The sequence below is a fragment of the Metopolophium dirhodum genome, chromosome 5 (genome assembly GCF_019925205.1).
Source record: "Metopolophium dirhodum isolate CAU chromosome 5, ASM1992520v1, whole genome shotgun sequence".
Classification (NCBI taxonomy): Eukaryota; Metazoa; Arthropoda; class Insecta; order Hemiptera; family Aphididae; genus Metopolophium; species Metopolophium dirhodum.
Genome location: NC_083564.1, coordinates 23798764 through 23824102, shown reverse-complemented (window position 1 = coordinate 23824102; position 25339 = coordinate 23798764). Strand labels below are relative to the sequence as shown.

General features: G+C 28.5%; 1 protein-coding gene across 1 annotated transcript; it reads left to right on the top strand.

Moving 5' to 3' along the window:
- Nucleotides 1-1540: 1540 nt before the first annotated feature.
- LOC132945829 (putative extracellular sulfatase Sulf-1 homolog) lies at nucleotides 1541-25288 on the top strand. Its single transcript, XM_061015610.1, has 15 exons — nucleotides 1541-1817; nucleotides 11590-11996; nucleotides 19985-20227; nucleotides 20387-20538; nucleotides 20606-20775; nucleotides 21448-21598; nucleotides 21667-21842; nucleotides 21934-22172; nucleotides 22241-22376; nucleotides 22448-22582; nucleotides 22649-23071; nucleotides 23132-23272; nucleotides 23349-23533; nucleotides 24598-24897; nucleotides 24987-25288. The coding sequence occupies exons 2-15, from the start codon at nucleotides 11714-11716 to the stop codon at nucleotides 25058-25060; spliced, it is 2808 nt and encodes a 935-aa protein (XP_060871593.1). The 5' UTR covers nucleotides 1541-1817; nucleotides 11590-11713; the 3' UTR covers nucleotides 25061-25288.
- The last annotated feature ends 51 nt before the right edge of the window (nucleotides 25289-25339 follow it).

Here is a 25339-nt window from a genome sequence, read left to right as displayed (position 1 = left end):
ACGTCCCATCTTTACCAGTTATACCACGATAAGCGAATTCCATAATACATTAATAATCTAATGTACAGTCGGCGCCGGGCGGATGGTTATCGGTTTTTCTTTGATGCTGGATCTACCTACAATATAGTTGTTCTTGTTTTCAATAAATTAGTCTTTACGAGAAACGAAACATTTCCAATCTAATTTAAATCACAATTATTAGATTTCGATCTTTAAATTATTATTAGATATTACGTCACTTTATACTAATTACTATTTACTAGCTATAATAAAGTTAAGACTACAATCTATATATACACTAAACTATACAATCGCTATTTCCTATTACTACAATTGATATATAATTTACCGACTATTTCATAATAATATAGCCAATATACGTATATAATATACCTACCTTATATTTCTACGTAATTTTTTTTATAAAAATCAGTTTTAAAACGGTAACGGTTGTTCATATAATATAATATAATTGTAATATATTTTTCAAACGTGTCATCCATGCGTAAATACAGGTTATGCATGCGTTAGGCAGTTCCGTGTATAAAGACGCCTAAATGTCTACCGTTTTGGTCTTAAAAGGATCGTTTTCTACACAATAATAAATCGCATTCTGAAAAGGTGAGGTGCGTGCCCCAAAAAAAAATTTTTTTACTTTTTACTCTCATTAATTGTTCTCTGAATTTTGTTTTGCCGTACCTATTTTCTACGGCACGTATTACACGTCGTGACTATAATATATTACATACAGACGTCCGTTACGTCTTGCCTTCATATATTATAATAATGAGTAGGTAGGTACTACACTTAATTCCGCAACTATTCTACTATATTTTACAATGAAATCGTTCGGAACCTTCGTCTCTTGTGCCTACAATACGGTGGGCATGTTTTATTATTACTCGTGTACGTAAAATAACGACGAATAAAACGGAATATCGTATACCCAAACCTAATACTACTGCGTGTACAGTAATAATATGTCGAAACCTCGTAACTAGAATATAATATACGGGAACCTCACAGAGAGACGTGTACACATTATTGTATAAATACAATATAGGTGTATACCGTATATTATTATCTTAACGCAAAACACACTCATAGATAATGTTAGACCTACACATAGGTACCTATATATTATACACGTATATATAAAGTACAACGGTATGACATATATGGATATAATGTTTCAAATATTGTGTTGTTACGCGTTGTTGCAGTGCTGTGTAAAGAATCGTTTAGAATAATATTCACCGCGTATACGCACACGGGTAGGTAGGTGCATTCCTATATAATATTATATTATACAGCAGCGGTGTTGACGATGATGATATAGTAATAATAATAATTATATTATGAAAAAAAATCATCCACCTCCTCGTGTATAATAACGCAACAGCGAGCGACGACGATGTAAGCCGGTAAAACGTATTGTGTATAATAATATTTTTTTTTCTTTTTTTTACCAGTCTGGTGCAGCTGCTGTGACGCCGCCGCCGCCGCCGCCGCGCCGCTGCCGCCGACATCGTCAGCCGCGGCCGTTTCTCTTTAATTGTTATCATCGGCTCGCCGCGCCCAGTCCGTTCAATCAACAAATGATAACGCGAAATTTAAACACAATTTGTTATTTTAAATTTTACGCGCAACGTCGACCGATGTCGAGACAGCGCTTTTTTAATCGCCTTTCAGCGTTCCGAGAAATCCTATGCATCGGATCTCAATGATAAGATGACGGCAGTTTTTACCGGGTGCGACTTGCGGTGCACGGACGTGTTACAATGTTATTGTAATTTTATTCGCAACGGATTTACTAGGTGAGTGCCTCTATCCGTATACGTACACATCTAACCATAATAATATTTGAATTTTAAATTACGAACGGGATACAGCCTTTTGCACGTTTGAAACGCGAGTACGACGTATGTATGACCCTGTGTTAGGAATACAATATTTTTTTTGTCACCTACCCACTATCAGATTTCGTCGAGAGACATTTTTTCGTCTTGAATAATGGGTAGGTATGTAGACGGCTTGTCGAATCTTGTGGCTATTCCTATACAGGCTATGTATACTCATTCGTTAAAACGTACGAAATTACGAAAAAAAAGTACGAGCACTGTGCTGCGCATTGCTATAAATTTTTGTTATTACACAATTTTGATGTAACTGATACACAAAATGGTACCGGGTAGGATATTATAAATATATAGGAACATAATTATTCTGTACAACAATTATATGTATTATATTGTATAGTTGCAATGCATTAGCCTAATCATAAATAAATATATAATACCAATGGAGAACTCAAAACACATACCGACCTAACTAATTTATTGCTTTTGGATATTACTTATTCTTAGGTGTATAGACAATAATTTTAATACTAGGTATTGAATAATGCAAATGTAGATTTTTTATATTTTTCACACATATAAATGAATTGCAAAATTATAGTACCTATACCATTTTTATTGATTTTATATTATAACTTTTAGACTCTTATGTTATACAAAATTGTATACATAATTTTTTTTTTTAATTTAGTAAACGGGTTTTTATATTTGTGAAGTATCTAATTTTTAATTTGCTTAAATTAAACATTTTAATTTTGATCAGTTGTTTTAAATTATATCTTAATATCTAATGATTAAATATTTAGTAGATACACATTTTTAACAGAGTACCTATTACCTAATATAGTTTAAAAAATTAACTTAAGTTAACTTAAAACTAAATCAAAGAAATCTATGTAATTGTAATGTATTATATTCCGTAATATATCTTCCTCTGTTATAGTTTCATAAAATATTTAAAAGTTTTACAGTGGCAATCAAAATAACAAATAGGTAGGTAAGTCTTTATATCTAAATTCATATGTGTTATTTTTTAATTTTCTAAAATAAGAAAATGAGAAACCTACCTATTACATTTTGTATTCACTTTAATGTTTTGATATAGGATTACATATTATGCTGTATTATTGAACTGGACTTATAATTGTATATTCAGTTATAAATGCAAGTATCTACCAATAGTTTTATCATAATTAATTTGATCTTTCAATTATTTAGTAAAATTAAAATTTCATTGGAAAAAAATCTGAAATTGTACAACGTATTTTTCTTATCATACAATAATGTGAATTATTGTGTGAACGAATTTATAGTAACGTATGTTTCGTATATACAAGTGCGTTGTACTTATTGAGATATTTGTGTTAGTGTTCTATATATTTTATAGGAATGTAATGTAAAAAAAAATATATATACCAACTCAATTCGTAATAAATACGTATTTTTTTATATATATCTTAAATTCATTTGTCTGCCCTTGACAAAGTGTCAACCGTAAGGTCATAGATATCCCGGCCCACAGTTATTTTGATTCCCGTGTCTGTTTACTGGTCACGAAGTCTGCAAAATTTATGTTCTCTCTCTGTCTCATGCGACTCTTCCGGTGGATAGTCGGGAGCATTAGGTAACCATCTGTTCTCGGTTTTCGAGACCATTTTTCTTTTATTACATGTCAAACACAGCATGATACCTACTACGAGTACCGAAAAGAGAAAAAAAACAAGGATTATATGAGACCCCTAAGTGAGAGAGAAAAAAAATAGACTAGATTACATGTGGTTATTGTTGTGGGGCAACACAACGAGCAGGTATGAGAATCGCAGGACGTTGGGTTGTAGACATTTCGGTGCCTACTGACCGTTCTATAATATTGTACCCTATTCTGTAAGTCTTATACAAATGTGTATTGTGTATATACTATACGTGGTTTCTGTTCTTCAATGAATGTTCTGAAGGGTTTCGAAATCGTGATTGTTATCCATCCACACTATACACACGATAAATATAAAACCTTCAAAAATCAATACTACTTTTTTGATCTTTAAATATTGTAGACACATCTTTTTTATCAAAAACACACTGTGCACTAAAATTATACGTGATCCATGATTATTCTGAAAATTATAATAATACTTTGTTCATAATTTTCTTGATTATTTTTGTAGCAATGTAAAACTTAAATTGCCGATAATCAATGTTATATTATAATATATTATGGTGGTTACGAACGAGTTACGAGTATTTATTTATTCACATTTAAACGGTAGAGTCCAATTATTACAATAAATATGTGCAAAAACTGTAGACTGTTGGTGCCTAATCCTACAATATATATGCTGCAAAGGAATAATATTGTGCCACATAAATCGTGGATGGAGTCTGAATGTCTGTTTTTAAACTCGAATTTTAAATCATCTAAAAAAATATTAATTATTAAGCAGGAAATCTCATGGATTAGTTTTTTTAACTGAAGTATTTTCTATCAAGGAGTAGAATAATCTAGATAAATATTATACATGCATATTGAATATACCTGGTAATGTAATAACTATAATAATGTATTCATATTCCTATTTCACATCGCTCGTTTCTCATAACTTCAAAAAAAAAATAATAATGTTTCATTTCAACATGTAATATATTAATACATTTATGATTTAAAATTTGCCATGTAATAATAAAAAGAATGTACCTACGTTGTTAGTTTGTTTCTACTATAGTTTAAATTTCAATTCCTGGGAACTCAGCATTGTCCTACTAACCTATAGCGAACCAAGTTCATTTTTTACTCTGTAATAATTGCATATTAATGTAATCAACCATGTTTGTACGTTATATACAGGGTGATTCACCACGAATGCAACCCCCATTTTTCATTTCAAAATTTATTCAAATTCTGAATTTTGGAACTTTTCATATATGAATTGTTAGTAAGTAAGTAATAAATTACTTAAGTATACGATGGTCATATTTCAAATACTTAGATTTTCATTTTTACAGCGTTTAAAGAGTGTACAGTGACGATAAAAATATATTTATTTAAAAATTAGAATCGCCCTTTTGTCTATAAACAATTAGATTTTTTGAAATTTATATGATTTAGTTGAAAAAAGTGACTAAATTGCCCAGCTTTGAAATTGGATAAAATAAATATTTAATTAATTGTGTAATATTTGAATGTATGATTAATTAATATATAAGTTTTATAATATTGATAACACAGTATATAGATTGTATATTATATTTTGTGACAATGCTAATTCTTTGATTATATTATCACTTTGGTTTTTCTTCAGTTGGTTTTTTTCCGGGATTCTTATTTATAGGTACCTAATAAGTAATAATAATTGGTTCATTGAAATCGGTTGTAAATAATATAAACATCATGGATCTATAATTTTGTATTTTTGTTGTCTGCATTTCCAGAAAGTGATAATTTTCATATTTATGAACAGCTATCAAAATTTTAATACATAAATTGTTATGTGCTCGTATGTTAGTCCCATGTTGACCGATCGTCATGAATTTTTTCCCTATGGTTTATTTATAGTGTCTAATGATGTTGATGACTAATAAAATGATTATTAAAACAGTCATAATTATGCACCCGTAAAGTTGTTATCAGATTGTGACATGGACTAATAAATAAATAGAACACCTATTTATATTTTATATAATATTCATATTAAATAATATATACCTACTTTATCAATTTTGATTTTGAAGTTCTTATAAGTATATTATACCGTTTTTTAAAATATTAATTTATAATAAAATCATCAGATAAGCAAATTTAGTTTTTAGTACTTATACTTGCCTATTTAGAAAAATATGATATCTATATAGTAAAAACCTCAATATATTACACAATTGCAGTATACAGTATTGCTAGTCTTAAGTTTAAGCTTTTACACTGATGCTTACAACTTACAATGAGAGGTCATAGCTATAGATTTGTTAATCAAGAAACTAGGGACTGTATACAATGGATTCGAATGAGTAATGACCGCATTCGTCTCAATATCCTTTACAATTATAGAAAATTATGTACTTATCGGCTATCTATCAGGTGTTCAGTAGGTACACAAGCAAATTACATTAACAAATACATACCTACTTGGTAAATTGATCACATGCATAGGTATATTGCAAAAATCTAAGCTATTATTTAAATAAAATCACTTTTTATAGAGACAAATGAGTATTGATTGTATAAGACTAGGAGATATTAGAAACTTATCACAATGCATTTCAACAAACAGGTTTTTTAAAATTTGTTTTGGGTGTTTTTAAAGAAATAGTAAAACTACTAAGTTAAAGTTAAGTTTAAGTTCCTTTAACCCATAAACTGTTATTTAATCTTATAATTTTAGATATGAAGTTTGTACTTTCTTAATTTTTTTTTTACCTTTGATATATCTAAATATCGGGATTGGCCGGAAACTTTTATTCTATAGTTTTAAGAACCGGAACAGAGACTGGTATCGATTTTTTTTAAAAAAACCTAAATTTTGGTTGAACTGAAAATTAAAATGGAACTAACACCGAAAAAATCATAAAGGTTAAATAAAGTTATTTGTTGAAATATTTATTTTGTACGCTTGTACACTTATTAGTTATTACAGTGTCTTCTAACAGATAAAATTGAATTTTTTTTTACTGACATTTTTTCCTTGAGTTGTTAAAGTGTTTCAAAATTGCATATAAATTATGAGTTATAACCTATAACTTATAAGTAAATGACTCATAAGTCTACCAGTTTTATTAATAGTTAGTCTTGGTTATGTACTTATCTCTAACATATCGGAAATATATTTCAACACTACTTATCTACACAAATAAATACATTTTAAGGAAAACAATCATAAAAAGTACCGCTTATTTGAAATATTTAAGAATAATATTTCATGGTAAATAAAATAAATGAAAAAAATATATTTACTATAGATAAATTATAGTATAATTACCTATTCATTTATTATTAAGGAGATTGGTGTGGTAGTTTATGAAATCTTACCTACAAAAAGTAGTCGAAAAAAATGTATACCTATACTCATTCATAGAAAAGAATTATTCTAGAAAATAAATCTCAATTAAACTTTATGGATAGTTCAACTAGAGTTCCAAAATCTTTATCGCATATCTATAGATTGATCGGTACTTAGGAAATATGTTATAAACTAATATAATATTAATATGTCTAAATTATACTATGTCACACCACACGTATGGTACGAAAGACAAAATATAATCACCGCTCCAATCTTCTTAAACAATGAATTATTTTTAGATACATTGTTTAAAATCTTAACCTTCGATGTCGTATACATTAAGCCGTCAATGATCAATCATCTATTTAGGTACTTAGTAATTATTCATGTCGATATGACGGTATATACTAATATTGTATTTATTTATTTTAATTTAATTTAATTTAATTTAATATACATATAAATACTAGTCCCCACTGAGAAAACTCGTGTTGTTACTGTTTATATACTATCTTAAGTTTTCTATTATCTACTAGAAAATATAATGAGGTGCCTCCCTACATTATTTGTAAAAAGTTTTAAGAGCCTGTGTTCAACAAAATACGTATGTAACAATATACTAATATAAAAATATACATATACTGATATACTTAACCAAGATTATTACGAACTATACGAAGCTATAGCTTATTTTAACCAAAAACTGGTATAGCTACCAACAATAAATACAAACATACTCTAGAGAACTATTGTCTAGAGTCTAGACAATATACCTATATTAATATTATATAATTTTCTTTTAAAATAATAGTTCATTTTAATAACTTAAAGTCTCCCATGTTTTTATTTTACTTCAATATGTTTTTTTAAGTAGGTCACTGGTCAGACTTTTTTTTTATCCTATGTTTTTTATAATACATATTTTGATATATCATATAAATCATATAATTTCTGTTTTCATTATCCCCTTAAAGATAAACTTTTAAAAATAAATAACTGTGTTATATTATTTGGGAGCCTAGATCCTTTTTTTAAAATCAGTAATGTTTTAATAGAACTTACTAGGCATCTATGTTCAAGGTATTTAAGATTCAAAAATTAAATTTCCTATTTAAACGTTCACAACGAGATTGAAGTTATATTTTAAGAGATATCTAATAATATAATTAGAAAATTTAAAATATTTATTTCGTCCATCCTATTTTTAATAAATGGCAATATATTATAATAAAGTGAGTATATTTTTTTTTGTAGTTTGCCGATAAAATATTAACTAGTCATGGTTCTTTATTCTTAACTGGTCTGGTTTGAAGTGTGTATGGCAAAGGTGCAGTTTGGACCTGTTTTATAAATTTTGGCTCGAATGTCTTGCAACTCGATTTTGTACTACTCATTTAAAATGTTATTCACGCTATATATGTATTATTTATTTAACGTAATCATTAGTTCTTTATGTTAGCAATTGTTTATTTAATTTTTTATTTTTCAAAAACAAGTTTGCTGAATTTTATCACAATACGTTTTATTGTTATGAACAATGAATCATCAGAATAATACCAACCAAATAAAACAATACGAAGAATTGAAGAATAAATGCATGTGTATACATCATTTTTGTTATTATATATAATATTAGCCCTCTAATTGGCATAAAATGTTTATACCCAATAAAGCATTATAATATCTATAAAACTATTTTTTAAATTTAGTTACGTTTCCAACCGCAGTACCTATTATATATTATATTAAGTTCTTAATATTTACATCTTTATTATATCCATTCTAGTAACTAAAAAATTTGTCCAGTTTACAAAGTTACATTAATTTATCTGGTATCCAGTATACTGTAAATAGTATTTCATTTTTCATACAATGTACTATATACCTGAACTATTATTTTCTAATGTACCTATAGTGTGTAAAAGGTTAAAGGGTCATAAAAAAATAATTTTTATTCTCTGTGAACATGTTGTGTGTACGTTATTTAAACACATATTATATCATTTATATCATTTCGATTTTTTACGTTGTAACTTGTAGAATTAGAATACTATAGACTACTGTATAATATAATTTATAGCTCATAATAATTTTACTGGATTATATTAGTGTATTTATTGCAGTGCTTCACGTGTGCAGGCTTGCTGGTGTTACATTACATGGTCACTGTATATAATATACTTTATACGTAGGTATAGTATAGGTACCTATTCAATTTTCACAGTTTTCTTAGTCTCGACAAAAACCAGTTTTTTCTTTGTTTTGTATTTGTGATTTTAATAGTTAATATTGTTATTTATTACACTATATTGCATTTATATTATTTTGCATATTTCAATATCGATTAAATGTTTTCAAAAAATATTGAAATAAATTTGTGCCATATATTATAATTAATATGTACAACGTAAATATATAAACGACAAACGTATCTGACATATTGTAATGTACAATTTTCAAATTTTCGTAATACGTACACATATATTATGATACCTAATATTGGTGAAATTATATGTTTACTTTCATATTATATTATAGTATTATAGGATATATTATTCATACCTTAGAATTTATTTTTATCGAATTAATGTAATTTATAAGATATAACCTCCTGTGGCCATTGAAATAATTTAACAGCAAAGAATTGTATGGATGTCTTAACATGATTGCATGCAATATGTATAATATAGTGTGTACTCTCTACAGTGTATATATATGTATATATTGCATATTTATGAGTATGGGTATTACGTTGACATGTTAATTCAAAATCTTCTACCAATTTATAATAATTTATTCGTTGATTTAAGTAAATAATCTGCGATATGAACGGTATAGGTACATTTTGTATTAGCATTTTAACCATCATAGTGATTATGATAAATTTGGTGTACTACGAGGAGAATGAAGATAGATAAAAAGAGAAAGAAAGTTAATTGCGTGATTTGGAGCACGGGTTTTATAAAAATAAATATGTGTTTTCGTGTATTTTTAATATAATTTATAATCAAATAATATTTGATTTTAAGAATTGATTATATATTTATATATACATTTTTAATACGAAATACACAATCTATACAACCAGCACAATAAGTACCTATATTTTAGGTATAGCCGCAAAGGGAATAAAAACATTATAAGGGTTGCGTGATTAAGAAGCCACCCATTAGTGACACTGAGCTTGGGATTAATCACGACACTATTTTCGTAGTCTAAGTATATGATTTTTGCCAAGTTAATATTTTATTGAGGTAGCAGAGACCTAAATATTTAACATTTCGAGAGAAGGAGTATTATAGAATATTTATGGTAATATTTTGGCAAAGTCTCTATCATAAATCGAAGGTTGTATTTGTATGAACGGATTTATTGAGATTTAATTGAATTTTTCCATTTTGCGCACCATTCAGAAAGTTTCACCATTCAGATTTAAATGGGATTTTAAATTGACCGTGGCAGTAATAATATTTGATGAATATGAAAATAATTTATGAAAAATATGTAAGTTTAAAATTTATTAGAATAACACCTAAAATTCAAAATACATATATACATATATTATTATGCTCTATAAATATTTAGGTTCTTATCCGTTGTTTAAATAATTTTGATTTTGTTGGTTAATGAAATACAATTTTCATTGTTATAACTTATAATCATTATCAATTATTATAATCAGTCTTAACTTTAATGTTCTGAAATTGATGCATAACGATAACGCAACAGTAATGACTTATAAAAATAGCAACAAGGTATACTAATAATCCTTCGAATCCTTTGAATTTTAATGGTATACCCTGCAGTTGTTTGTTGTTACGTTCGAAAAATGATTCTCAATTCTACAGATGTTACATTTGATTACTCAAAAATGGACTTAATCAAATTAAATTTCAATCCACGACCAATGTTCAATCTGTACAGAGGTGCCGATGAATCCTTTACGGTTCCGAATAAGTTGTTTAAAAAATATATTTATACCTATATAATATAATCACACAAGTGTTTTAATAATAGCTACCTCGCTCCGCACTATGTAACCACTGTAATAGACACGCTTTCGTATATGTTTACGTACATATAATAAACTCGTGAAAATTTTGTCACACTAAGGAAGTCAGTGATCGGGGTGATTTACTCTGCACACGTGACTGTCTTGGATAAAACTAATACCGATTTGTAACAATCAGTGCGTAATTATTAGACTACACGTTACCCGCTCCGTAGACGCCACCGGGGAAATCAATTAGGCAACAGGTATTATTAAAGATAGCGATTGCAATTTCCGGTCGGTGTCCGATCGGAAATCGGGAAGTACGTGCAGTAAAACGTATAGGGGCATGTCGGGATGAGAAGATGAGCGAAGAAGTGAAAAGAAGACGAACCGCCGCGACCGGAAGGCCGTTGACCTGAATGTGTAAACAGCGGACGGCGCGTTAATTCGCGCCGCGGCGAGCGGCAACACTGCGCCGCCGGCAGTACCCGCGACTTGGTTCTTCGCGCTAACACGAGACGAAGTTCATTCTCGCTTCGTGCGCCAAACGCTAATTGAGTTGACCCAGTGAGAGTGCGCCGCAGTCGGTATCCCGATCACTTCGTCCGTCGCATCACACCGCATCGCTCGCATCGCAACCCCCACCGGAGGGACGACAACATACCCGCCGGACTGCGATCGTACCATAATACATATTATTATTATTATTATAATAAATCGCGATTTCTCTTGTCCCTGTGCGCAGGTGATGTATCCGGCCCGCGTACGGTCCGTCATCGTCGGCAGTTGTTGAACAACCGTCTGCGCCCGTCCGGAAGAAGGGCCACCGGTGATCGGCACCGTCGCGGTAACAATAATATCATCGTTACATGGACACCGCCGGGAGCTGCGGCCGCGGCGTCGTCTTCGCCCGCGGACTGTCGCCGTTGTGCCGGTGTCTGTGGTGGCTGACTGTCTTCTCGTGGTGCGCGGCGCAAGCTCTGGGCCAAGACGCGTTCATGCAGCGTGACAACGCGGTGCTCCCGCGCCGGCGAGTGCACAAGTTCCGCAAGGCCCAGCAACACCACCAGCACGTCGAGGACGCCGGGAACAGCGAACGGAGGAGGCCCAACATCGTGCTGATCCTGACCGACGATCAGGACGCGGAACTGGGTGAGTGGCATTCCCTTGTTTATTTTTTTATTCGATGTAATCGTATGTTATACGTATAGTTATATATAATTATATATACAGTATAATTATTATAAATTATAAATTAAAATTACTCTCGTCCGCGTGCCAACTGGTATTTTAATATTATAACGCATCGGAGTCATCTATTTTTTCAAATATATTATGTGTTGATGTATAGAATATTTTATTTATTTAATTTTATACCATTTAAAGTTTTCCGCTTAAACGTACAAATTTCCTCTATCGAAGTCTTTCGAAAATGTTCACGATGTTTTTATGCAAACGCTAATAATATATTATGATATTATAAAACAATACAGTATATTTATTATTACTACAATGGTCATACAAATAAAATTATTTCAAATTATTTAAACAATGAATTATTTTAATCTTATAGATCATACAAAAATTTATTTATCATTGTATTAATATTATAACATGCAAAAACTCGAAATCAAAAGATATTTTAGGTAACGGTCATTAAAAAAAAATAAAATAATATGTAAATACTACGCAATATGCTTTACTTATTTTAGTCTTAGAAAATTGTATAATTAATTAACAATATAATATTCATTTGGTAGATATTTTTTTTATAAGTATGTGACAGAATTTTTAAAACAAACCATCCATATAAATTATAATTAGTCATAATTATTGTTTTCTTGCCACAGTTCTAAAATTAATAGATATAACAGATTAACATATAGATCATATTATTATAGTCATATATTTATGTTGAGTTAGTATTTAATTTTTCTGACTATTTATCAAGAATGGTAAAACTCTGAATATACCTAATTTATTATAGCTTTTTTTTAATGATAAATTATCGAGATTAGTTATTACCTATTAACTGCTTACAATAAATTCTAAATCTCAAATGAAACAATATACATTGATAAACTCAATAAATTATTAAACATTTAAGACAGGCCACAGGCACTTCAAACATCTTTATTTAATAAAAAAAAATGTCTTTTTAAAAATTAAATTACTAAAATAAAATATTAGTTCAAGTGACAAATATCTTTACTTAACATAGCATAGATGACACTTAGAACAAAATATTAAATAGGAAGTAGTTTTTAAAAAGTACCTATAAAAATTAAAACTTTTGTTGGTTTTGTCCTAATCATTAGGCGAGAGTGAAGTGTAGGATAGGTTCACGTCACATTGGTGAGACATATATTTGATTTTAAATACTCTTCAATTTTCAAAACAAGTCATAGTCAGATTCGGTAGTGGAACCATAATAAGTATTAATGACATGTTTCTACGCACAGTTTTTGGGATGTAACTCAAATAATTTTCATAATTTCCTTCCGTAATTGGACGTCTGTAGAGTTTTCTGATTGTAGAATCAAAGACTGATTTTATTTATTAATGCCGAAGAAATTCAAGATTTTTGATTAAAAAACTTTTGTTATTATCTCTACCTAGTTCTGAAATATCACTATCAAAAATTGCAATCTTCATTATTTTTTGGGTTAGAATTATTTAAAATGTATGTAAATTCGTTATAATATAATATATTACAAATATATATATTCATTTTAGTTTTTTACACAGGAAAAATACAATACCTTGGATTTAACACAAGGGGATAATATTTATAAATAATGTCATTTACATACTAATAAATAAAAACATATAATTTAATTAATTTGTTTTTGCTTATGGCAATTAAATTAGTGATATGTTTCTAAAGCATTTGTGTTTTTCTTTGACTACCTATATCATAATATTATATATTCTGTGATTATATTTAAGTTTAGAGGTACCGGGATTCTATACTTCAAAATATAAGTCTAGTAAATCGTAGAATCGATTTCAAAACCAATTTAAGTTTAAGAAAATGTAATATAGGTTGGTATCCATAATTAATTGAAATATTATGCAATTTCATAAAATGTTTCACTTGACCTTTACACTTGAAGAATTTAATGCAATTTATTACTTTAGTTTAAAGTAGGTAGGTACCTAACCGTGATACCTAATTATAAACACGCGATATGAAATCGACCATAACAATTGCTTTTTAAAAATAAACAAAATACGTTTTCGCTATAGGTATTCATGATTTAAATAATATTACTAACGCAATTACTAATCAAGCATAGTTTGGTAATGTACTAAAATAATGATAAAAACTTTATAAAATATATTCAATCAATAGCAATGTTGACAAAAATGTTTGGTAATGTGCCAATCCTTATAGACCCCTCATGATTCTATCAGAAAATCATTAAGTACTTAAGTGTAATTATAGATTGTTTATTTATAAAAAGTCGAACTATGTAGTAAAAAACACTTGAGACATTTTTATTTTTGAAAATAAGTAAATTTCTAACAACTTATTACAAAATGTTCGCCTTTTTTACACATATTATATTGCTGTAAGTATATTGCAATTATATTGCTTGTCTTAAACCATAAACTCCAGTACCACACGTGTTGAATATTTTCTATGCGTTATAAAAATTCTAGGATAAATAATATGGGATTTTCAATACGTAAATGATCAATTATTTATATTTATTTTAATATATTATTTAAAAATATGATTACAAATAATTTTGATAATTTAATCTATATTCGAGATTTTTACTTCATAATTTCGCACAGATTATATTACATACATTTCGATACGACACCGACGATATTATTACTAATTTGTTAATCAATAATATAATATATAATATGGAGTACCTATGTTTTCAACCCGTTTTATTGAGGTCAACCAATCAATCAACCTTTCAATTATAAATTAAAATAATTTATTACGAGATTTATCAAGTATGACTTTATATATTTCTTTTTTAATATTCATAGAAATAACCACTCAAATTAAGAATAATTGTTACAATAATATCTTATAACTATTTTGTAAAATGAGAATTAAAGCTGTGTTCAAAATAAATGTTTTTAGTATGTAAAATGTTATTTAAAAAGCCACAGAGCATTTCACACTAGTTCTGTAATTTTTTTTTTTAGTCTTTATTTTTATATAATTTTAAAACACCAATTATATACGTAAATATATGAATGACAACAATGTTAATATTAAAACAAATAAATGTAAAATGATTATGGAATATAACTTCGAGTTAAAAAGAGTTAGATAGTAAAAATATTAAAGATGGGTTAAGAAAAAAACATCTTGCACGTGAGAAAGGAAGGACATTATTTAATAAATTTAAATAAAAACGCCGGACAGGATATAGAGATCTCGGAGCAGAAAAGGGTTGAGTTATGATATTTTATTTGACCGTTGTAATATTAATATGTAGTATAAACCATTTTATTTAAAAAATGATTCTAAATGTACCTCACTCCTATGCACTTCAGTTACCGATAACAATTCAAACATTTTGTACGGTTAATGGTAAATCTATAGACGGTATTTAAAAAGTTTGAAAGTTTAATTGTTTAATCATCAAAATAGTTTAATTTATCACAAGGCATAAATTACCGTTAACCATTATACAAAATATTTGAATAATTGAGTTACCGACAACGTCGTGAATCCAAAATTTTAAAATTAAAACAGCGGCAGCAATATTATATAGCTAAGCGTAAAAGTAAATGGATAATTATTTCACCTGATGCATTTTTAAATCTAACTATTTCCAAAAATTTTTAAAAATGTATTCGAGTGTATTCAATTATAAAGTGTCTACAGTTATTGGATTTTGATTTACAAAAAAATAAGAAAATTGTTATATGAGAAATCGAGTGAATATCCAACCTTGTAAAAATTTGAACTTCACACGTTCATAAAAATTTAATTTGACTTTCAGGTAGACATTTTTTTTTTTTGTTAAAGGTAGACCAACTTAAGAAGAATTTTGAATTAAAATTTCAAATCTTAGATTTAAAAATAAAAATTTTTATGAATTTCTTACCTAAAATATTGTGCACATTTTCTAGATTTTTACATATTTTGTCAAAATTCAAACTTAAAACGCTTATAAAAAAAAATGTTGCCTATTTATTTTTAATATTTTTCAACTGCTATTGAAACAGTATATCAGAAGCCTTGTATTAAATTTTCACGCTTTTTGGCCCAACAGATAAAACTTAATTAATATTCAAAGAAAAAAAATTGAAATTTGAAATTGTCCGTAAACAGCTCAAAACGAGTCAAAATATTTTGAAAATGTTAGCAAGTATAGGAATTGATGAAATTTTCATGTACATTCAGTTATTAGTTTTTGAATTATAACAAAATAACAAAACGCTACATGAGAAATCGAGTGAATAATCCAATCTTGTAAAAATTTGAACTTCAACCGCTCATAAAAATTTAATTTGATCCGCTTGTAGACATTTTTTTTCATAAAGGTAGACAAACTTATGAATAATCTTGTATTACATTTTTAAATCTTAGATTCTCAACTCAAAATAATTTGCTAATTTTTATGATTTTTCCGTATTTTGTCAATATTTGAACTTTAACTGCTTATAAAAAAGTTGTGACCATGGATTTTTATCCAACAAATTTTATTAATATAGAATTAAAAACTAAATAATTGGAAACTGATAATGTCCCTAAACAGCTCAAAATATTTTGAAAATTGCTTGGCGTATAGAAAATGTTAATATAAACATTCAGTCAAAATGTCATGTATCTACGGTCATTTGTTTTAGAATTACATCAAAAATCAAAATCTAGTTAGCGTAAAAATTCCAGTTTTTCCTTAATTTTGCTTTTGTTCTTCACGGTGCTTTTGAAAACTACTTGAAAATTTTTACTTTTGACCCCCAAAATATCAACTAAATTCACTTTCCTTTCAGAAAAGATACTGTTGAAGAAAATCTAAGCACTTTTAAAGTCCTAAAAGGTGATGACAGACACAAAAAAAAATAAAACAACACACATCATTGTAAAATCAATACATTAATCGCTCCACTTAGAATCTAAAAATGTGAATATTCTCACATAAAAATAGTATTGTAGTTTTTTAGTACTTTTATTATTTCTAAACACTCATTTTTATGTTATAAATTATAATACGTCGTGTTTTAAACATTACTTTTTATTATATTACTTTGGGCCTTAGGGGAAAAATGTCCGCCTTATAAATTATACCGCAGAAGGAAGTGTCCTACTACGCCGAAAATAGTCTTTGGGGGAAATGTCCGGGGGGAATTGTCCTAAATTAAAGCACTAAATAGTTAAGACACATAATAGTAAATGTTAAAAATGGCTAAAAAATGTATTACACAATATAGGAGGTACTAGTTACAAATGCCAACGATAACATATTTATAAATTAGTATACGGAAAAGTTATTCAAGTCTGATACAATTTATAAATGCCAATGTTGATCGGAAAACCACCAATACTCGGACTTAGACATTAACTGTAACTCCTGGGACGTACAATTTATTAAATCTAATTTTTAACAGGGGCATTTTTTTTACAATTATAAAGCAACAAAAACATACCTACTATAGTTATTACAAGAATTATTTATTTATACATTCTTTGTTTGTTTCTACATTCGTTTTTACATGTATATTTCTCATAAATCATTCAAAGTTGATGGATTTGGTTCTTGAACATTCATATTATTACGTTGCCAGGATCGCTGAATAATTCGTTTTAGATTAGATACACTTTGTTATTCGTAGGTCGTAACTCGTAAGTGTAGAATCCATAACATTTGATATCGTTGTAAAAGGTATACTTATACTGCAATATCACTAATAATTTGACTTGGATTATGTTGCAATTTTTTTTTTCATTTATTTGGGTAACCTTTTGACTTAAATAAATTGACATTTGATTACAAACATGATAGTGTTTTGACAAAGATTCTTTAATAATCAAATTATTTTTTCGACCGCAAAGTTTTTCTATTTACACACATCTCTTACGCACCATTATAACACTTTAACAATCTTTCCAATATAAATAAAGCCGTCGTATTTCCAATTTTTTTTTTTAACAATAAAATAATTAATATTTGTTTGGCTTTTATAAAAAATTTTAAATGTATAATCAAAAAGTGCTTTAACATACTATTTTAAACAATTTATAATTAAACCCATTTCATATGATTTGTGGTTAAACACACAACTCCATCGACTCTAGTATCGCTCATGTTTACATATATCCATTTTTTAAACTATTAAACCAACTATAAAATTGATATTATTAAATAGCTGATATATATACACGATTACGACTTTTTACGTACAATTTATCGCTGTTTTCGAATTAAGTAGTACAAGATTGTATTATTCTTGATAGGTTTTACCGGAACATTTTTTAATTCATAAAAATTTGTATATTTTTTATACTATTGACATTTTTAAATTGTTCGTTACTTTTTATTATTTTCTCAATATTTTTTTCTTAGAATTTTTAACTAGTTTATTGTATAGTAATAGTAAGACATTTTAGAAGTTTCGAAAATAAGCTATATTTTGGGGTTTGCCTCATTGATCTCGCGGTGTTGACATGTTAACAAAAAATAAAATAATAAATACTACGAAATCAATATATTTATTTACCAAAAACTAAAAATTATTAAGTTTAAAATTATAAAGGTATTTCGTATGAATACTTTACTATTGTAACTAAATGAATTATCAATAGGCCGGGTAGTTTACAAGGTATATATTGACATTTTTGACATTTAATTTTTGTATTTAGTTGGTGAGATGAAATCAGGATAGTTTGCGAGGATAATTCGCGCTAATGGAGAAAATAGAAAAATAAAATATTATAAAGCTATTAATGCATAGTGTTGTAGTATACCAACCTATAGGAATTAAATAAAAAGTGTTTCTAGTGGTGAATAATTATTTTTTAAATGTTAATATGAAATCAATTAGTTTTGGAAAATCAAAATTTAACTCCTCTTAAGTCTAATAACTCTAAACAATTGAATAATATTTAATATTTAGGTATTTATTGTTTAAATACCTAAGTATAATATTTCAGTATTTTCAATACAGCTATATCTCTTGTGGATTCTTAAAAAAATGTAGGTATACCTACCTACTTATTAATACATTTTTCACATATGTACACATAGGTTCGTTATCTTTTACTTTATCTACCCTTTTGTGCGTGCAAACGTGCAAAATCAGTTTTAGATTAAAAAATGGAAATGCCGTTTACTGTTCAGTTTTTATATATTTTGATACGCTCTCGATACAGTTGTACTTATTGTGATGCAATGTAGACTGTAGATATACTTATACATTTATAATGCATTAATTAATTCTCTTCAGTGAAAATAATTTTACTTTAAATTCCAGTACATATATAGAGTCAACAACTACGTATCGTTATACAAATCGTACATTCTTCCCGCTTATAGGACAGGTTACTGTTTTAGATCGCCCACAATGATTGGTGAATACAAATCGGTTGTCAGGATAAATAGAGTTATCGTCCAGACCACGGTTATCTAACCGTGGTCCAGACTTTAGAATTTCTCATCTCTGTGTAAGCAATTTTGTTTTTATTTTATGCGTTTAAAATGAATTATAAATGTCTTGTATTTTGTACTTTTAATTGTTTTACCTATATAACAAAAGTTAAACAATCGATATGCAATAATAAACTGTAAAACAATCATTCAATGCTACAAAATAATAAAACTGATCATTAGATTAACAGATCCTTAACTCCGATCTAAATTCAAATTACTTTTGTAATTATTATAGCAATGTATTTTACCTTTTACATGAAGATTGGATTTTATGTAAAAAATATAAATTGTTTATACATGTAACTTCCTTAGTTTAGCTATGGAGTTAAGTTATTTTTATATTCAGACATTCAGTATAATACTCAATAAATCACTTAAAATCATCTATAAATACATTCTCTTTTTGATGTTCAGACACAAAACGCAGCACATTGTACATCAATAATGCGCAAAAGTGATCCATTAACGTTTCAAGTGATTTATTTTTAAAATTTTTTTTAATTTTAATAGGATCTTTGAACTATATGGAGAAGACACAAAAACTGCTTAGAGACGAAGGTGCCGAGTTTCAGCATGCCTACAGTACTACCCCTATGTGCTGCCCGTCCAGAAGCTCATTGCTTACCGGTTTATACACACACAACCACGAAGTGTTCACGAACAATGACAATTGCAGTGGTCCAGTATGGCAGAGTGTTCACGAGTCAAGGACGTTTGCCACTTATTTAACCGACGAGGCTGGATATCATACAGGTACCTATTTTCAAGTTCTACTTGCATGTAATTGTTTTCAAAAAGAAACCAAAGCACACGAATACACAATTATAATTGATAATATTCTGTAATTTTTCTAAACACTCCAAGACGTGTTTGAGGATAAGTCAATAAATTTCAATTGCCTTTTATGTTTAGGATATTTTGGAAAATATTTGAATAAATATAATGGAAGCTACGTACCTCCTGGCTGGCGTCAATGGGGAGGTCTTATTATGAATTCCAAGTATTACAATTATTCGGTGAACTTAAATGGCAAAAAAATTAAACATGGCGATGACTACCATAAGGTAATTATTTTTATTTGTTTATAACTGTTCAATAGGATTAATCGTTGAACTTTTAATCCACACACAGGATTACTATCCAAATTTGGTCACCAACGACTCATTAAACTTTCTTCAACACGCGAAACAGCACCACCCTCATCGTCCATTTATGCTTGTGATGAGTTTCCCGTCACCTCACGGGCCCGAAGATTCTGCACCTGAATACTCTGACATGTTTTTTAACGTGACTTCACACCAGTAAGTCTAAGCTAATGCCTAATTCCCAGATTTATGCGAAGTCGTGGGTGGTAACTACTAACTAGTCATCTGCACAATTTGTGAATGAAACCGGTTCATGTGTGCTAAACATGAAATTAAACCTGTTATTTTAACTGTCTTTAATCCTATGTCTTGCTAGACACATTTTGAACTGTCTTTTGCCACCTATAAATTATAATATTAATAATAACAATAATAATAATAATAACAATAGTAATGAACAGTATGTTAACAAACTATTTCAAAGTTATTATATTCTAGTCAGCAGTAGCACTAAATATGTTAAAAAATAAAATTCATATTGTGAAAAAAACAATTGAAACAGACAATATTACAATAACAATTTATTTTTTTGTATGAATCATAAACGTTACAAATGTTTTGTGTTTAGCCCATTGTGTTTGGATTTTTTGAATATATTTTGTATAGTTATTACTTTCAGTTTAAAGTCTATATTAAATAAAATATTATTTAGTCATAGAGTAAATCAAAGTTTTTGAAAAACTTCAAAATATTAAATTTAACCTTGGCATTATGTTACTTATCATATTATATCGTTTTACTAGTTTTGTTTGCTCTAATCCTTAAAATCCTTGACTTGACTTATGATTTTAATCTTATTTATATTTACATATATTTTATTATTTGCAGCACTCCTACATATGACTATGCTCCTAATCCAGACAAACAGTGGATTTTACAAGCGACTGGACAAATGCTGCCAATTCATAAAAAATTTACAAATCTATTAATGACGAAACGGTTGCAAACATTGCAAAGTGTAGATGATGCTGTATCTAGAGTAAGTGAAAATATAAAATTATTATTATAATTTCTTTGTTCTTATATTTTCTTTTTATTACTTTCTAGGTTTATGGAGAACTGAAGCAATTAGGCGAATTGGAGAATACATATATTATTTATACTTCTGACCACGGATATCACTTAGGTCAATTCGGCTTAGTTAAAGGTAAATCTTTTCCATTTGAGTTTGATGTACGTGTTCCAATGTTAGTACGAGGACCTGGTATTGAACCTGGAACAAAGTAAGTACATAAGTAGATTAAAATATGTATCTATTCACTTATCTTATACTAGTTATACTTGTGTATTAATAATTGAATTTAATTATTTTAGAGTAAATGAAATATTTCTTAACATAGACTTGGCTCCTACATTTTTGGACATTGCTGGTGTTAATCCTCCAGCTCATATGGATGGACGTTCTGCATTCAAACTGTTCCATAAACATAAAAAGGGTAATAAAAAGTTTGTTGCACATTGGCCTGATACGTTTTTAATTGAAAGCAGTGGCCGAAGAGAACATAACAAACACAAGAAAATGTCTACTATCTTATCACCATCAATTATCAATGGTAAATTTCCTTTGAACTAAAAAAAAAAAATTAAAAAAAAATTAATATTGTTTTCTTTTAAAAAAAAGATTTTAGTGTTGAAGATGATTTGGGAGTTGTTGCTGGTAACAAAGCTAGAGAACTATTTGAATTATGTCAGAGATCAGATCACCAGACTCCTTGCAAACCTGGACAAAAGTGGCATTGTATTCGTGATGGATTTAGGTAAGTCATTGTGTTTTATAAGAAAACTATTCATGTGTTTATTTATAATGTTTATATTATGTATTTTGTAGGTGGCGAAAACATAAGTGTAATCTAAAAAACCGAAATCGTCTTCTAAATGGACTTAAAAAATGTACTTGCTTTTCCGCTGATGGAAATTTATACACAAAGCTTGAAATGGACAAAAACAAAAAATATAATTCTAAGTAAACAATTATTGTCTATATTGGAAGGTTAAAAATTTAGTAATTATTAAATTTATAACTTTTCAGAAATCTGAAAGTGGCCAATTTCAAAGACCGTTTTCGCAGAGACATTATGTCTCCTCTTGGTAATAATATGTCTTCGATTAAGAATGTATTGAACAAACAAATTGATGACTTACGGTCAATGGCAGTGGTTAATGACTCTGCTCTGGCTAGCTGTACAGTTACTCCTAATGGCGATGTTAAGTGTACAAATATTGTATATAATAATCCAAAAGTTTGGAAATTCAGTCAGAATCGTGTACAAAAACAAATTTCGAGCTTGCAGAAAAAATTAGAGAAACTTAGAGAAATACAAAAGCACCTTGAAACAAAGCGACCAATTATTGATGACAAAGATGAAGAAGACGACGACACAGAAGATGACCTAAATGAAGACGATTCTGAAAACTTGCCAACCGATTACTCTCAAACACAATGGAACCTTAGGTCTGTAAAATATTAATTGTTTTAATAAGACAATTTATTAACACTTTTTATTTGTTACAGGATGGTACCTGTACACAATTATAGCATGAGTCCAGGTAGCTTACTTGTAGATGGAGTTGAACCTCATACTTTTAGACATCATGGACATAAATCACAAAATAAAAATACTTCTGCAGACACGTGTTATTGTGTGCCTTTCATGTAAGCATATTCAAGAATTTAATTTACTCATATAAATTCTTGTTAATATTAATTTATTTTGATTTTTATACTAAAGGTTTAGTGAGAATGATCCTGCACTAAATAAGGAGGTAAAAAAGTTGCTGAAAGCTGATAGGCAAAAGAAAAAAGGACGAAAATTTCGTAAGAAAAACTCTAAACTAAACAAGGAGTGTATGTTAGAAAAAATGAACTGTTTTAATCATGATAATGATCATTGGCGAACAGCACCATTATGGACAGGTAATGTGCTTAATTAGCATAATATGATATCTACTTGATAGAAACAGGTTTTTTTACTATTTATTCAAAATACTGTTAGTATAGCATGATGACAATCATATAAGATCATCTAAACGATACATTTTTATTATTATTAATATTTTAATTAACTTACTATCATAAAAATTCCATAACATATATTAGGTACCTACCTACTTAAACACAAAAATATGTTTTAAATCGTATTAATATTATATTGTAAATTATAGTAGGTAGTAGGTAGTAGGCAGGTGATTCTTATTAAGACTAATAATTAGTCAAGGAGTTGTTTACTGCCATTTATTTGTTATTAACGATAATGTACTATTTTTAGTGTTATTTATAAATAAACACAAATGTCTTAATATACCTATAAAAAAAATAGTTATTATGGCAGTATGATTACAAAAATAAAACCTATAAACTGCAGATGCTAATAAATCTAAATGTTATTTTTTTACGTATTCGATTTCACAATAATGATTGCGTTAAAGCGAACGGGTTTGGTGCTTTTGCATTCGGTCAAAAATGTTATACTTAAAAACAATAAAAACATATTAATATCATGTCGCTGCACTCGTGGAGTGTGCTGTGTGAACCACACGTGTACAGTTCATTATAATTGCCTTAAAAAATAAAACGCCGTATTATCTATATAATTATTGTAAGCTGCACATACCTAGACGTGTTCCTACATTTTAATTTTAAAACATAATATTAATTATATGTTGTAATATGATCAATGGCCTATGTAGGTATATAGAATATAAATAACTGATATACTAATATACCTATAAGGTATACAATAAATAATTGTGTACCCATCGATTTTTTAAAACATTTTTTTGAAGTACCTATAACATTTTTGGAATATGATTCCTTTATTATCAATGAAATAATAATCATCTCGACGAATTCCAAATTTGACATGCTTAAAAAACTATACAATCAGTCTAGATGATAATCAGTATCAATCGTTTGCCGTAAAATAAAAATCGCCGCCAACCATTTAAACGTTTTTGTCTTAAACTGTTTTCTTTCTGCAGAGGGACCATTTTGTTTCTGCATGAACGCGAATAACAACACATATTCATGTCTTCGTACGATCAACGCCACACACAATTTCCTGTACTGCGAATTCGTCACCGGGCTAGTGACGTTCTACAATATGAAGACCGATCCATTCCAACAGCGGAATCGAGCTTACACCCTGGAGCCCAAAGAAAAGGACTGGCTTCGAGATTCGCTGTCAGAAATGGTCCGCTGCAAGGGTTCTGCTCAATGTGCCATCAGCCCGGTGAAACGTAGAAAAAAACTGGACAGTTTTAACACGCTGTCGTCCAATGGTAATTACCAGATCACTACTCACTATTGTTATCACGCCTATTATAATATTGTATGCGTAAAATTATATTTTATTATACTGTGTTGACAGACGAAGCAATAACGAGCAAAAAATTGCTGACGGAACAACCAAAAGATTTGGATATAGCAGTGCGATACCGATAGCACACACTATACGTCATATTATAATAATATTATGTTATAATAATAATTTATACCGAAAATTAGTGTAAAAATGCAGTATTATTAATTTGTATGTACCTATATTTATTTATTTTAACTATGTATTGATTTTTAAAAATGACCTGATGTGATTTATGTACCTATATATTTATATATATTATATATTATATTTGTAATTTGTTGAATGCCCAATAAATTGTTTAGAACATTTCTATTTTATTTATATTATGTTCCAAAGTTATTTTTCACCATTAGCATTAT

Coding starts and splice junctions, on each gene's coding strand:
- LOC132945829 (XM_061015610.1), top strand. CDS start 11,714: ATGGACACCGCCGGGAGCTGCGGCCGCGGCGTCGTCTTCGCCCGCGGA. Junction 22,583..22,648: donor AACAAAAAATATAATTCTAA/GTAAACAATTAT, acceptor ATAACTTTTCAG/AAATCTGAAAGTGGCCAATT. Junction 23,273..23,348: donor TGTTATTGTGTGCCTTTCAT/GTAAGCATATTC, acceptor TTTATACTAAAG/GTTTAGTGAGAATGATCCTG.